At 41.0% G+C, this 13,024-nt stretch overlaps 1 protein-coding gene across 3 annotated transcripts in view; it reads right to left on the bottom strand.

Annotated features, from left to right (window-relative positions):
• Window positions 1-12,029: 12,029 nt before the first annotated feature.
• MAGED1 (MAGE family member D1) overlaps window positions 12,030-13,024 on the bottom strand; it is a 70,351-nt gene continuing 69,356 nt past the window's right edge. For all 3 annotated transcript variants that reach the window (XM_061178535.1, XM_061178534.1, XM_061178533.1), the window contains exons 12-13: window positions 12,447-12,832; window positions 12,030-12,240 (exon numbers count right to left, since the gene is read on the bottom strand). In XM_061178535.1, the coding sequence (XP_061034518.1) occupies window positions 12,455-12,832 (378 nt within the window). In that variant the 3' untranslated portion in view covers window positions 12,030-12,240; window positions 12,447-12,454. The remainder of the gene's footprint in view (window positions 12,241-12,446; window positions 12,833-13,024) is intronic.

Genomic DNA, 13,024 nt, shown 5'->3' with positions numbered 1-13,024 from the left:
TCACTAATTATCAAGGAAATACAAATCAAAACTACAATGTGCTATCACCTCACACCTGTTTGAATGGCTATTATCAAAAAGACAAGCAACAACAAGTGTTGGAGAGACTGTGAAGAAAAGGGAACTTTTACGCACTCTTGGTGGGAAAGTAAACTGGTACAGCCACTATGGAAAACAGTATGAACATTCCTCAAGAAACTAAAAATAGAACTAACATATGATTCAGCAATTCCACTTCTAGGTATATATCTGAAGAAAATGCAATCAACTGTCTCAAAGAGATCAGCACCCCCATGTTCATTACAGCATTATTCACAGTAGCCAATTATATATGATGGAATATTACTCGGTCATAAAAAGAAGGTAATCCTGCCATTTGTGACAATATGGATGGACCTTAAGGGCATTATGCTAAGTGAAATAAGTCAGAGAAAGACAAATACTACATGATTTCACTTATATGTAGAATATAATAAAAACAAACAAACAAAAAACCTGAACTTGTAGTAACAAAGAGTAGAGTGGTGGTTACCAGAGGCTGGGTCATGGGGAGTTATCATTTAATGGTACAGAGTTTCAGTTTTGCAAGATGAAGAATTCTGGAGATGGATGATGGTGGTGGTTGCACAATATGGATGTACTTAATACCACTGAACTGTACACTTTAAAATGCTTAAGATAGTAAGTTTTATGTTATGTGTATTTTGCCATAATAAAAAAAATTGAACTAAAATATTTAAAACACAAATTGAGTTTTACTATGATGAGTGATTTCATATTGAAATATGGAAATTTGGTGTATTTTGTGATGGGACTCGATATCTTATTTAAATTTATGTTTTAGCAAGCATCTTCTGACACTACTCCAGCTGTTGAAAGGCGGCATTGCCTCATTCCTGTTAGGTAGGAGTTGAAGTGCAGGTTCTCCACTTGGCCTCTGTTGATACCCAGAGTGCAAGAGGGACTCCTTATTACCACTGTGCAGGGGCAGGCGTTCAGGCTCCTCTTTAGGCTTCTGCTGACATCACCCTGGCTGGTAGAGGCAGAAGTGTTTTGTTACTGCACCCCATGTGGTTTCTACTGACACAGTGGTATGGTGGCCTTGTTAAGGATAAGGGGTAGTGATAGTCCTGGCTCTCTACAGACCTTCTCTGACACCATCCCAGTGAGGATGGAGGAGTGCTTCATTATTTCTGGGTAGGTGTAGAAGTCCAGGCTCCTCACATTGCCTTCACTGACACTTCCAGAGACGATGGTAGACTCCTTACCCCAGAGGTGGTGAAATTTCTGACTCTCTACTTAGGTATTCTCTGACATCACCACAATCAGAAGGGGGAAGGACTACTCATTACTGCTGCACATGGTCTTGACATCTGAGGTGAGGAGTGGAACTAGTTGCCACCCAGACAGGACAAAAGTTCTGGATCCCCATTTACCTTTCTCTGACACCATCCTGGCAAGGTCAGAGTCTGGAGTGCCTGTCTACACCCATGCGAGGGTAGAAATCTAGGCTCTCCATTTGACCTTCACTGGGGGTGAGGGTGTTGGAGTGCACTGCAGTTTTTTCATGATGTTTTGCAGTTACTGTCTAAAGGTTTTATTTCTGGAAGGAATTTTTTTTAAGTACGTCTACTCCATATTTCTGGAAGCAAGAGTCTCCCAAAGTGACTTTTGAAAAGTGCATTGTATGCCTTAGGACTAACAACAAAAACCAACTTAAATATTGAACTCTAAGTATTGGTTTTATTGTCGTTTTTGTTGTTGATTTGATTTTTCTTTAAGAAGTATGGGTTAAAAATTCTGAAACTAAATTTTGTGTAGACTAGCATTGAACAAATAAATAAATTAGTGGATAATGAGAGCCAGGTTTCTCACTGTTGGAGAAGGGGATTACAATTATTGAAAGGGAGAAGGTTGAAATGAATCCTGTGTTGGACTGGAAATGGGGTAACAGTATGAACTCATTGTTTTTAAAATGGATGTAAAATATCAATAGGTTAAAATGTGGATGCACACACACACACACACACACAATTCTCCTAGATCTGTCTTCTGAGATGGTCTGTAGCAATGATACCTCAATAGCAGTGAGCACACTTAGCACACAGGTCTTGGTTTATAAACACCATTTCCCACTGAAGAAAAAAAAGTAAGAGCTCCATGGTGAAATGTATGATGGCTGAGGCAGGAAACATACAAAATGAGTCTGTATTATCTTGCTGTGCCAAATGTAAGAAATGCTCAACAAATGATGGGGATGCATCAAATGAACTAAAGAGTCAACTAGAAGGGGTTCCTACTGATCAAATCTGTAAGTATTTGCATATCTAAATAAATAATCTTAGTAAAGGATTATACTGTATTGAATAGAATAATAATCAGAGTCAACACTGATATACATACACACACACATACATACATACATATATACATTCTTACATGAGAAGAGAAAGAAATTTCTTTATAGCAGAGAATTCAATAGTAGAAATCCAACTTTTAAAAAGTAGAAAAAGTGATGAAAATAGAAAGTCATCTCTGGACAATAAGCATGGTAATAACTGAATGAGGCAAGAATCATCAATGATACTAAAATTAGTGGGTGAAAAAATTGGCATCATGTGCGTGGATGACTAATACCCCAGAAGAGAGTCTAAGCTGCCCAGGGTGGTCTTTGGGGATTTTCTTTAATCTGGTCCCAGCTTACACTTGTTCCTCTGTTTCCCTTTGGACTGGGACCCCCCAATCCAGTCTGTCTATGTCATTCACTTGCACCTCTCCATAACAAACCAAATTACTAAAATCAACTACTTCTGCATGTGAACCTTTTTGTACTTCAGTGCTCTGGCAGAGATAGAGAAAGTTGGGGCCAGACCCCGGATTTAGAGGCCACCCCAGTCCTTCCATGTTCTCATTCTACTACTATCAGTCCCACTTCCACCATGACATCCAACTACCCATGCAGGGAACCTCCTCCAGGAGTCTGCTGGGTACACATTATTTCAAAGATATATGGGTTCTTAGGTGTTGTCCTGGAAATGCACATATTACTTTTATCCATTGGCTAGACATAGTCAGATGATCCCAACAAAATTGCAAAGGTGCCTGGGAAAAGTAAGCACTAAGTGGTTTTGGTGGGTTTTTTTGTTTGTTGGTTTGTTTGTTTTTTGCTTTGTTGCCAAATACTGAATTTTCCTCATATACTTTCTTTTTTTTTAATTAATTTTTTTATTGGAGTATAGCTGATTTACAGCTGAGTATAGCTGATTTAGTTTCTGCTGTACAGCAAAGTGAATCAGCCATACATATACATATATCCACTCTCTTCTAGACTCCATTCCCATATAGGTCATTACAGAGCACCGAATAGATTTCCCTGTGCTATGCAGTAGGTTTTAATTAGTTATCTTTTATATATAGTAGCATCTATATGTCACTATCCCCCCCTTTCCCCCTTGGTAACCATAAGTTTGTTTTCTACATCTGTGACTCAATTTCCATTCTGTAAATAAGTTCATTTGTACCATTTTTTTTAGATTCCATATATAAAGGATATCATATGATACTTGTCTTTCTGTCTGACTTACTCCACTCAGTATGACCATCTCTAGGTCCATCCATGTTGCTGTAAATGGCATTATTTCATTCTTTTTATGGCTGAGTAATATTCCATGGTATATATGTACCACATCTTCTTCATCCATTCCTCCATCAATGGACATTTAAGTTGCTTCCATGTCCTGGGTATTGTAAATAGTGCTGCAATGAACATTGGGGTGCATGTATCCTTCCGAATTATGGTTTTCTTTGGGTATATGCCCAGGAGTGGGATTGCTGAATGATATGGTAGCTCTATTTTTACTTTTTAAGGAATCTCCATACTGTTCTCCATAGTGGCTGTACCAATTTACATTCCCACCAACTGTATAGGAGGGTTCCCTTTTCCCCACACCCTCTCCAGCATTTCTTGTTTGTAGATATTTTTAAATGATGGCCATTCTAACCGGTGTGAGGTGATACCTCATTGTAGTTTTGATTTGAATTTCTCTAATAATTAGTGATGCTGAACATCTTTTCATGTGCCTCTTGGCCATCTGTATGTCTTCTTTGGAGAAATGTCTATTTAGACCTTCTGCCCATTTTTTTAAATTGGGTTGTTTGTTTTTTTGATATTGAGCTGCATAAGCTGTTTGTATATTTTGGAGATTAATCCCTTGTCGATTGCTTCATTCTCAAATATTTTCTCCCATTCTGTGGGTTTTCTTTTCATTTTGCTGATGGTTTCCTTTGCTGTGCAAAAGCTTTTAAGTGTCATTAGGTCCCATTTGTTTATTTTTGTTTTTATTTTCATTACTCTCAGAGGTGGATCAAAAAAGATCAGGCAGAGAGTGTCCTGCCTATGTTTTCCTCTAAGAGTTTTATAGTATCTGGTCTTACATTTAGGTCTTTAATCCATTTTGAGTTTACTTTTGTGTATAGTGTTAGAGAATGTTCTAATTTCATTCTTTTACATGTAGCTGTCCAGTTTTCCCAGCACCTCTTATTGAAGAAACTGTCTTTTCTCCATTGTATATTCTTTCCTCCTTTGTCATAGATTAGGTGACCATAGGTATGTGGGTTTATTTGGGCTTTCTATCCTGTTCCATTGATCTATATTTCTGTTTTTGTGCCAGTACCATACTGTCGTGATTACTGTAGCTTTGTAGTATAGTCTGAAGTCAGGGAGCCTGATTCCTCCAGCTCCATTTTTCTTTCTCAAGATTGCCTTGGCTGCAGAAATAGAGACACAGATGTAGAGAGCAATCGTATGGACACCAAGGGGGAAAAGCGTGGAGGGAGGGGGTGATGGTGGAATGAACTGGGAGGTTGGGATTGACATATATACACTACTATGTATAAAATAGATAACTAATAAGAACCTGCTGTATAAAAAATAAAATTAAATTTAAAAAATAAACAAAAAAAATCGATTGCCTTGGCTATTCCGGGTCTTTTGCATTTCCATACAAATTGTAAAAGTTTTTGTTCTAATTCTGTGAAAAATGCTATTGCTAATTTGATAGAGATTGCATTGAATCTGTAGATTACTTTGGGTTGTACAGTCATTTTGACAATATTGATTCTTTCAATGCAAGAACATGGTATATCTCTCCATCTGTTTGTGACATCTTTGATTTCTTTCATCAGTATCTTATAGTTTTCTGAGTACAGGTCTTTTGCCTCCTTAGGTAGGTTTATTCCTAGGTATTTTATTCTTTTTGATGAGATGGTAAATGGGATTGTTTCCTTGATTTCTCTTTCTGATCTTTCATTGTTAGCATATAGGAATGCAAGAGATTTCTGTGTATTAATTTTGTATCTTAAAACTTTACCAAATTCATTGATTAGCTCTAGTAGTTTTCTGGTAGCATCTTTAGGATTTTCTACATATAGTATCATGTCATCTGCAAACAGTGACAGTTTTACTTCTTCTCCAATTTGGATTCCTTTTATTTCTTTTTCTTCTCTAATTGCCATGGGTAGGACTTCCAAAACTATGTTGAATAAAAGTGGCAAGAGTGGACATCCTTGTCTTGCTCCTGATCTTAGAGGAAATGCTTTCAGTTTTTCACCATTGAAAATGATGTTTGCTGTGGGTTTGTCGTATATGGGCTATCTCATATACTTTCATAGATAAGCAAGCTAAAACACAGAGAAGAGAAAATACTTGCCCCAAGTGACACCACTGGGGGAGGCAGAATTAGAAGCTAGGGCTCTCTGATGGCAAAGTCCAAGTTCTTTCTACAACATCCTGCTGTCTCAGCCCTCCTAGAGCTCACAGTATCCCAGCCCTTTTCCATGCACTCACATGTTCCATCATTTAAGACTTTTATTGTAAGCAATGGTATGCTGGTAAATGGTTAACAACTAGTTCTCAAAACAAAACAAAAATATCCCTGATTGGTAGTCTTTGCCACTTTTCATAGAGTACATAATCCCACCATGGTCAACTTCAAGTTACCAGTTTCACTGAATGTAAAGGCAGGATGAAGTGCACACAGGGGCAAGCTGGCCCCAGCACATCATTGCTCATAAGCAATAGGAAGTCTTTCTTGCCAAAGTAAATAAGTAGGCTTTATTAGAAAGGTATCAGAGACTCGCAGAACTGGAGGGAGACTGGAGAAAGGAACTTAAGAACTGGATAGGGAGCACAAAGACAGAAATAGTCTGATAAGAATGCTGCCCTGGGGATAAAAATCCCATAAACCATTTTTTTTTACTCTTGTGTCAATCATTTAAGTTTCAAAGTCCAAGGAAAGGACATGTGATTGAGAAGAGTAAGTTGCATGCCGGTCCCTTGACAATACCAGGACAGGGAGAGGAAGAATCTGGCTTATAACATTTCAGTGGGAGGAGGCACACATCTGAACATGTCATCCCACAAAGACTATGTATCAGTTTTCTATTAATGAAAAACAAATGACCACAATTTGAGTGGAAAACAACATCCATTTATTATCTCATAGTAATTGTAGGTCAGAAGTCCAGGCATGGCTTGCCTGGGTTCTCTGTTCAGGCAAGCCCGAAATCAAGGTGTCAGCAGGGCTACATTCCTTTCTGGAACCCCTGGGGAAGAATCCACTTCCATGTACATTCAGATTATTGGCAGAACTCCTGTCTTTGAGCTGTAGGTCTGAGGTCCTCGTTTCTTTGCTGGCTATCAGCTGAAGGCCTTACTTAGTTCATAGAGGCCACCCATTTTCTTTGCCATATAGCCCCTCAATCTTCAAATCCAGGAATGGATAATTTCCATGTATTAAATCCCTCTCAGTCTTCAAATATCTCTTAACAGGAAGAGTGCAGGCCCCACTAAGACCTCACCCGATTAGGTCTGGCCCACCCAGGATGATCGTCCTGTTTTAAGGTCAACTGATTTGGGACCTTATTACATGTGGAAAATCCCTTCACAGCAGTGTCTAGATTAGTGTTTTATTGAATAATGGTGAGAAGGTGTATGTACACCAGGGGTGGGGATCTTGTGAGTCATCCTAGAATTCTTTCTACCACAAAAATGGGGGAACTCTATTATCTTAAAAGGAAATTGAGTGTCATTAGGAAAATGAATGTATACCAACAAGACAGATATTCTCTACAGTCCATTTGTCCAACATCTACACATACTTTTTGCCATCTTATACTTTGGAAAATGGCAACATGCAACTATTCTTCATACAAGAAGAAATGTATTCACTCATCCCCAAAGGGAGCCAAACCTGAAGTGTTATCAGTCATAGTATCCATGTGCAAGTTCAGGGTCTTCAGATGGCATCCATTCTTCCTCTAGTTCAATACAATACTGCATCAATATTCTGTAATAAGACGGATAAATAAAAAATAAAACTACCACCAACTCACTATGTATAAAATAGTAAAAAAAGAGAGTAATAGTAAAAAGAAAGTAATAAAAAGGGGCACACTAAAATATATACATATATGCATATTTTTGCAAAGAATCAAATATGGTAACTACTGCAACCTTCATTTCTAAAACTGGTTACAAGGTCAAAGTTGATATAAACTTTCTTTCTTCACTCTTCCTGTTATGTTCCTTTTCATCCAGTCAGCATGGGTTGACTGGGTTGGATGGGTTATCTAGAAGAATGATTCAAACATTTATTTATGTGCAGTCTGAGAGATTGGTAGCCTTGCCTGTATGGGATTGCTGTAGCTGTCTAATAATTTTAACCATGTTGGGACATGATAAGGCACACTAGAAGATCTCCTGGTCTCCAGACACACTCTTTTCTGCGCCCATTATGTAGCAGCAACCCTACTTCCCCTTGAAGATTGAAATCAGTCATCTTAGCACTTGACAGCACCATTTGTCACTAACTTTATCCGGTAATTGGGGTGACCATCTGCGTCAGCTAATTGGCTTTATACAGAGGAAAAGCAAACTTCTCATCTCTTTATGACTGAAGGTAGCTATACAGCTTGGAGCCAGGTGCCCACAGAAGTTAGGCTCCTACCCCCACCTCCCAGAAAATGGGAGTTAGGGGTGCTATCTGTCTGGACATTTGCATTTTAAAGAGATGGAGCCCAGTCTTTGAGAAAGGCATTTCTGGGTTGTATAGCTGACAAGACTTATCTAGTTTTCGAAAGGATTTGTCTACATTTCAAAGAGAGGAAAAATTACAACTTTAGGGTTTCTAAAGTAAATGAAAAAAAGAAGGGAGGGGAATCTTTTCCTTTACTTTCTACAAGGAGAATTATACCTCTTATTTTAAATAAAATCCTTACACTCTGAAAAAAAAAAAAAAAGAAAGAAAAGAAATCAGTCATCTTAGCCAATTCGAAAGCCCCAATTTTTGCCTATTTGTCTATCGGCATGAGGATTCCAAAATCGCCAGGTGGCCACCTAAACTTCCAAATCAATGGAGTCATTGTTGAATAATCTGATAGGGACATGCCTTCCTTGGATACTAAAAATTCTAAACCAGTAGAGTCCAAAGTTGCAGGGACCAGAAATATTTTGTGACTAGGTCTTTAGGAGCAACTCTAAATTCCATTCTTCAGTTCTTAGACCTAGGAATTCTGGTTGTTGACTAGATGACATTATATATTGTATACTGGTGGCTAGTTCAAGACACATAGCATATATTGTAGGACAGCACCTCTAACACACAAGGTGTTGTCTCTCAACTTGTGGCATAACTGTCTTCAATAGAGTCATTATTCCACTGTATAAGGACTTTTTTTTTATGAGTAATGGAGTGCATGATAAAACAATGAATTCCATAGGTATAAGCCAATCACCACACTTTTTTGGTTTTAAAATGTCCCTTGATCAGAAGCAAGTCTGCATAAAATTTCACAACTATGGATAAAACATTCTGTAAGATCACAGATGGTGGTACTGACAGAAGTACTGCAGGCAGTGAAGGCAAATCCATGTCTAGAATACTCACTTATTCCAGAGAAATTATAAAGCCAACTAACTCCTCCATGATATAATGGCTCCAAATTAATTAACTTACCCCCAGGTACCTGGCTGGTCCCCTTGAGATTGGTATGTAACAGGAATTCAGTACAGTGTTGACAAGTTGGGCATTCAGCAGCGGGGGTGGTCACATCAGCCTTTGTAAAGTGAAACCATGTTGCTGAGGTCATGTGTAGCCTCTGTTCATGCCACCATGACCACTTTCTACAGGTGCCCATTAAGGAAGCACAGGAGTGGCTGAGAAAAGAGGTTTACTGACCTCCACTGAATGGGTCATATTGCCCACCTGATTACTGAAAGCATATTGATGTGAGCGGTCACATCTAACACTAATAGCCTCATGCTCCTGACCGGTTCCAAGAAGTCCATATACCGCTTCCCTAGATCTGTTTTGTGTCCATTTTCCCAATTGTCCTCATTCAAAATCTCTGCTAATTAGGATGAACCATTATCCCTGGACTTAGATCTGGATGCAATATCCTATATATTCATATTATATATACATATATATTTCCAAAGGGTGCAATGGCAAGGAGTGTGTATAGATGTTGGATAAGTGAACTTCAGTAAATATTAGTTAAAGTAAAAATAATTTTTTAACTTTTTATTCTGATAAGACTTACAAAAAAGTTGCAAGGATAGTAAAAAGAATTCCCGTATACACTTAACCTAGATTCTCCAATGTAAATATTTTACTATATTTGTATTATTCTCCTTGTCTCTCACACTCTATACACACATACATGTGGACACAAATTTTAAAATATTTTGAGAGTAAGTTACAAACACATTCTCTTATAGAAAACAGTATAATAATCAAAATCAGACCACTAACATTGATGCTAACAGACCACTAACTGACCTTATTCAGATTTTGCCAACTGTCCAAATTGCACCAGAATTTCATGAGCAGTGAAGGGAAAGAATTAAATCTCTTCTGGGGTATGAACAGGGAAGATGGTGTACTGAAGCCTGGATTAGGGTTCAATCCACAGGGATGGAGCTAAGGGGGCTTCCATAGGCATTGGGCCTCCTCTGCCAGCTCCAGGCCCCAATGATACCACCCTCCTCTTTCTTCAGGCTCCCTAGAACTCCCTTGTGACCTTCCACACCTCTGATGTTGCCATAACCGCATAGTTCTGGAAATAAACTTTACCTGGGACTGGTCGCCGCAAGGCAGAGGCCCCAGGACTCTTCCACCACTTTAGCACCTAACACAGCTGGGAGGATGCACAGAGCTCCATTGTTATTATTAGGTTTCTGTCTCACAGACAAGAGCTGGGGAGGGGTGCAAAAATCATCTCTTGTCATCTCTCATTCCCACTGACAACTGGGCAAGGGAGGCTCAGAGAAGTCTGAGACTATTAGGGGCAGAGCTGGAGGGATGCCCCGTTCCTGTCTCTTAGGCCTAGTGTCTTCCCCTGACATCACACAAGTGGTCTAAATTCCCCTCCCTAAAGGGCAGTCACAGTCTGCACACAGCGTGGAGCTGGGGCTGTGGGTGGTGACGGGTGGAGGAGGGAATGACATCTCAGGGAAGACCTGTGCTTACCCGGGTGGCTTATGGATGAACGGGTTGTTCTCTTCTGAGGCTGCAAAGTGGAGTCCATCTACCTGAACGTGGAGGCTGTAAACACACATCGGGAGAAGCCTGAGGTAGGTGAGGGACTCTGTGCCCTAAGCTGGCACGTGGTGAAAGCACCCTCCCCTGCAGAAAGGCAGCCCCAGTCCCACAGAGCTTGGGTGTTTCCACCAACAGGTAGAATAACCAGCACCCAGAAATGCAGGAACCGCAGCCCAGACCCGAGGCACCATAGACACGCACAGCTAGAGCAACCCTGCCTAAAAGGCCTCTGGCTGCGGTTCCCCCAGGCTTGCCTGAGAAGAGGGTCAGGATCCAGGCCTGGCTGAAAGAGGGGAGCCTGGTAGTGAGGACAAGAGGCAGGGAGGGGCGGGGGCTCCACACTGCTGGCTGCTTCCTGCTAATACTGGGTTCTCTCCTCTCAGAATGTGAACGTCACCCGGGAACCTGAGGAAGCCCTGGACACTGTCCCTGCCCACTACTGAGCCCTTCCCAGGAGGCTAAATTGCCTTTGCTCCTGCTTTCTTCTGCCCCAGGAGCTCCTGCGTCTGCCCTTGCCCATATGCTTAGGTAACACTAAGCCTCTGAGGAAGTTATGGCCTCTAAGTTGATCCTCCATGAGAGAGCTCTGCTTCCAGCAAGACCTCAGCAGCTCAAGCCATCCCCGTTCACAGTCACAGCCAAAAGACTGTCTGGCTCTGCATGGGGCTTTGTCTTACTTTCTCAATTCTTGTTCCCTGAGCAACAAAGGTTCCTCTTTCTCCCTGCAGGAGGGGGAGAAGTGGCCATTGTGAGGCCTCCTTCACTATGCATAAGACCTTGTCTCCGTGATGAGGCCCTGTTCCTGTGGGGGTGGGGATTGTGAAGGCTTTCTAGAGGCAGATTCCTGGGCAGCATTTCCAGAGGTAAGGGGCGCCAGTGGGACTGCCCCTTTATGGGCAATGTGACTAGGGGTATGAGATCTTCCTTCTCACACAGGAAACTCTGGCACCTGGCTCATCATGTTCTCTGCTCCTATTCCTGCCCCCATCCTGGGGTCATTTCACTTTCCACATGGATAATACAACCAACACCCTGGAGTCCCCAGAACATTATCTCCAGGAACAGCTATCTTCCCTCACCTTCAACCACCCACTCTCCGAACTTTATTATTATTACCTGGAGTTCTACCTCCAGTCTTCTTAAATGCAACTGTCTGACCACCTACACCCTCTCTCATTATTTCATCTTTCAATGTCACTTCAAAACACCTAGCAGCATATCTATCACATATGAGTCACTTCAGTGATATTTAATACCATACTTTTTTTTAGACCTCATTAACATTCGTGTTCATCAATCCCTCCTTTGTTTCCCTATCCATTAGTCAGAAAGCTGATCCGCCCTTCAGGCTAGAACTGAGGCCCCATCTCTCCCATATAAACATGTTGATCTCTCCCTAAACACAGAAAAAACAGGGAGCACATCTAATTCACTTTGCAGTTTCAACGTTTATTTCTGATACCAAAACTTGACAGCACACAAGGGGGGAAGAAAGCAATAGACAAGGAACAGCAAATAAATTTATCTTGCATGCCACTTTCAGTCAACAGGATGTGGCTCTCTAGATAGCTGTGTTTAGAAGGATTCTGAGGCTTCAGCCTCACTCAGGGGAAAGACTATTGCAACTGATTAGCAATATCTGTGAATATAAAAAAGAAAAAAAATGTAAAAGTCAATGCTATATATCAAATAGTAAGGAACATAAATGAATACTGCTTCCCCATACTTCCCTCAGCTCCCCACCACGTGTTTCCTAGGACTCCCAGCTAGAGCACATAAATACATTCCCATGGATTCTGTATCTCCCAATGACCTTAAGTGCCCAATCCAAAGTGATATACCTACCCAACATCTCACTCAACCCAGAAGAAACCGATGGCACCAAAGTTGGCAGCAAAGTTGGCACTAGCTGTACCACCAGGGCCAATAATGGGGCCGGCGAAGGTCTGAGGAAATCTGGAGCGAGCATTCTGGTGGTATCTGGCCCAGAAGGTAAATGGGATTCTGGACCAGGGATCTCCAAAATCTCCTTCCTCGTCCCAGGTCAGCAGCTCAAACTCAATGTCATCCCAGCTCCAGGGCCCAGATACGGCCTCATCTCCAATCCCCATGCGGGTTCTTGCCTCAGCCCGGGCCTCAGCCTCAGCTGCAGCAGCATCCAGAGCATCCAAGGCCTCATCTGCGGCCTCCATGAACTGTGCAGTCCAGTCACGAGGGTCTCTCTTCTGAACCTGAGATGAGGAGTAGAAAATAAAACCCATAATAGTATTAGTTAATATTTATGAAGCACCTACTATATATTTAGCACCCTACTTTGTGCTACTGTTTATGTAGTAACAACAAATACCACCAATAATGTGGTACCTACCGTGTGCGATACCTAAAATCTCATTCCTGCTCTGGACTTTTCCCAGCCAGTCATA

This window comes from Eubalaena glacialis, chromosome X (assembly GCF_028564815.1).
Source record: "Eubalaena glacialis isolate mEubGla1 chromosome X, mEubGla1.1.hap2.+ XY, whole genome shotgun sequence".
Classification (NCBI taxonomy): Eukaryota; Metazoa; Chordata; class Mammalia; order Artiodactyla; family Balaenidae; genus Eubalaena; species Eubalaena glacialis.
Note: the sequence above shows the minus strand (reverse complement) of the source record. Positions and strands in the feature narration are given on the sequence as shown.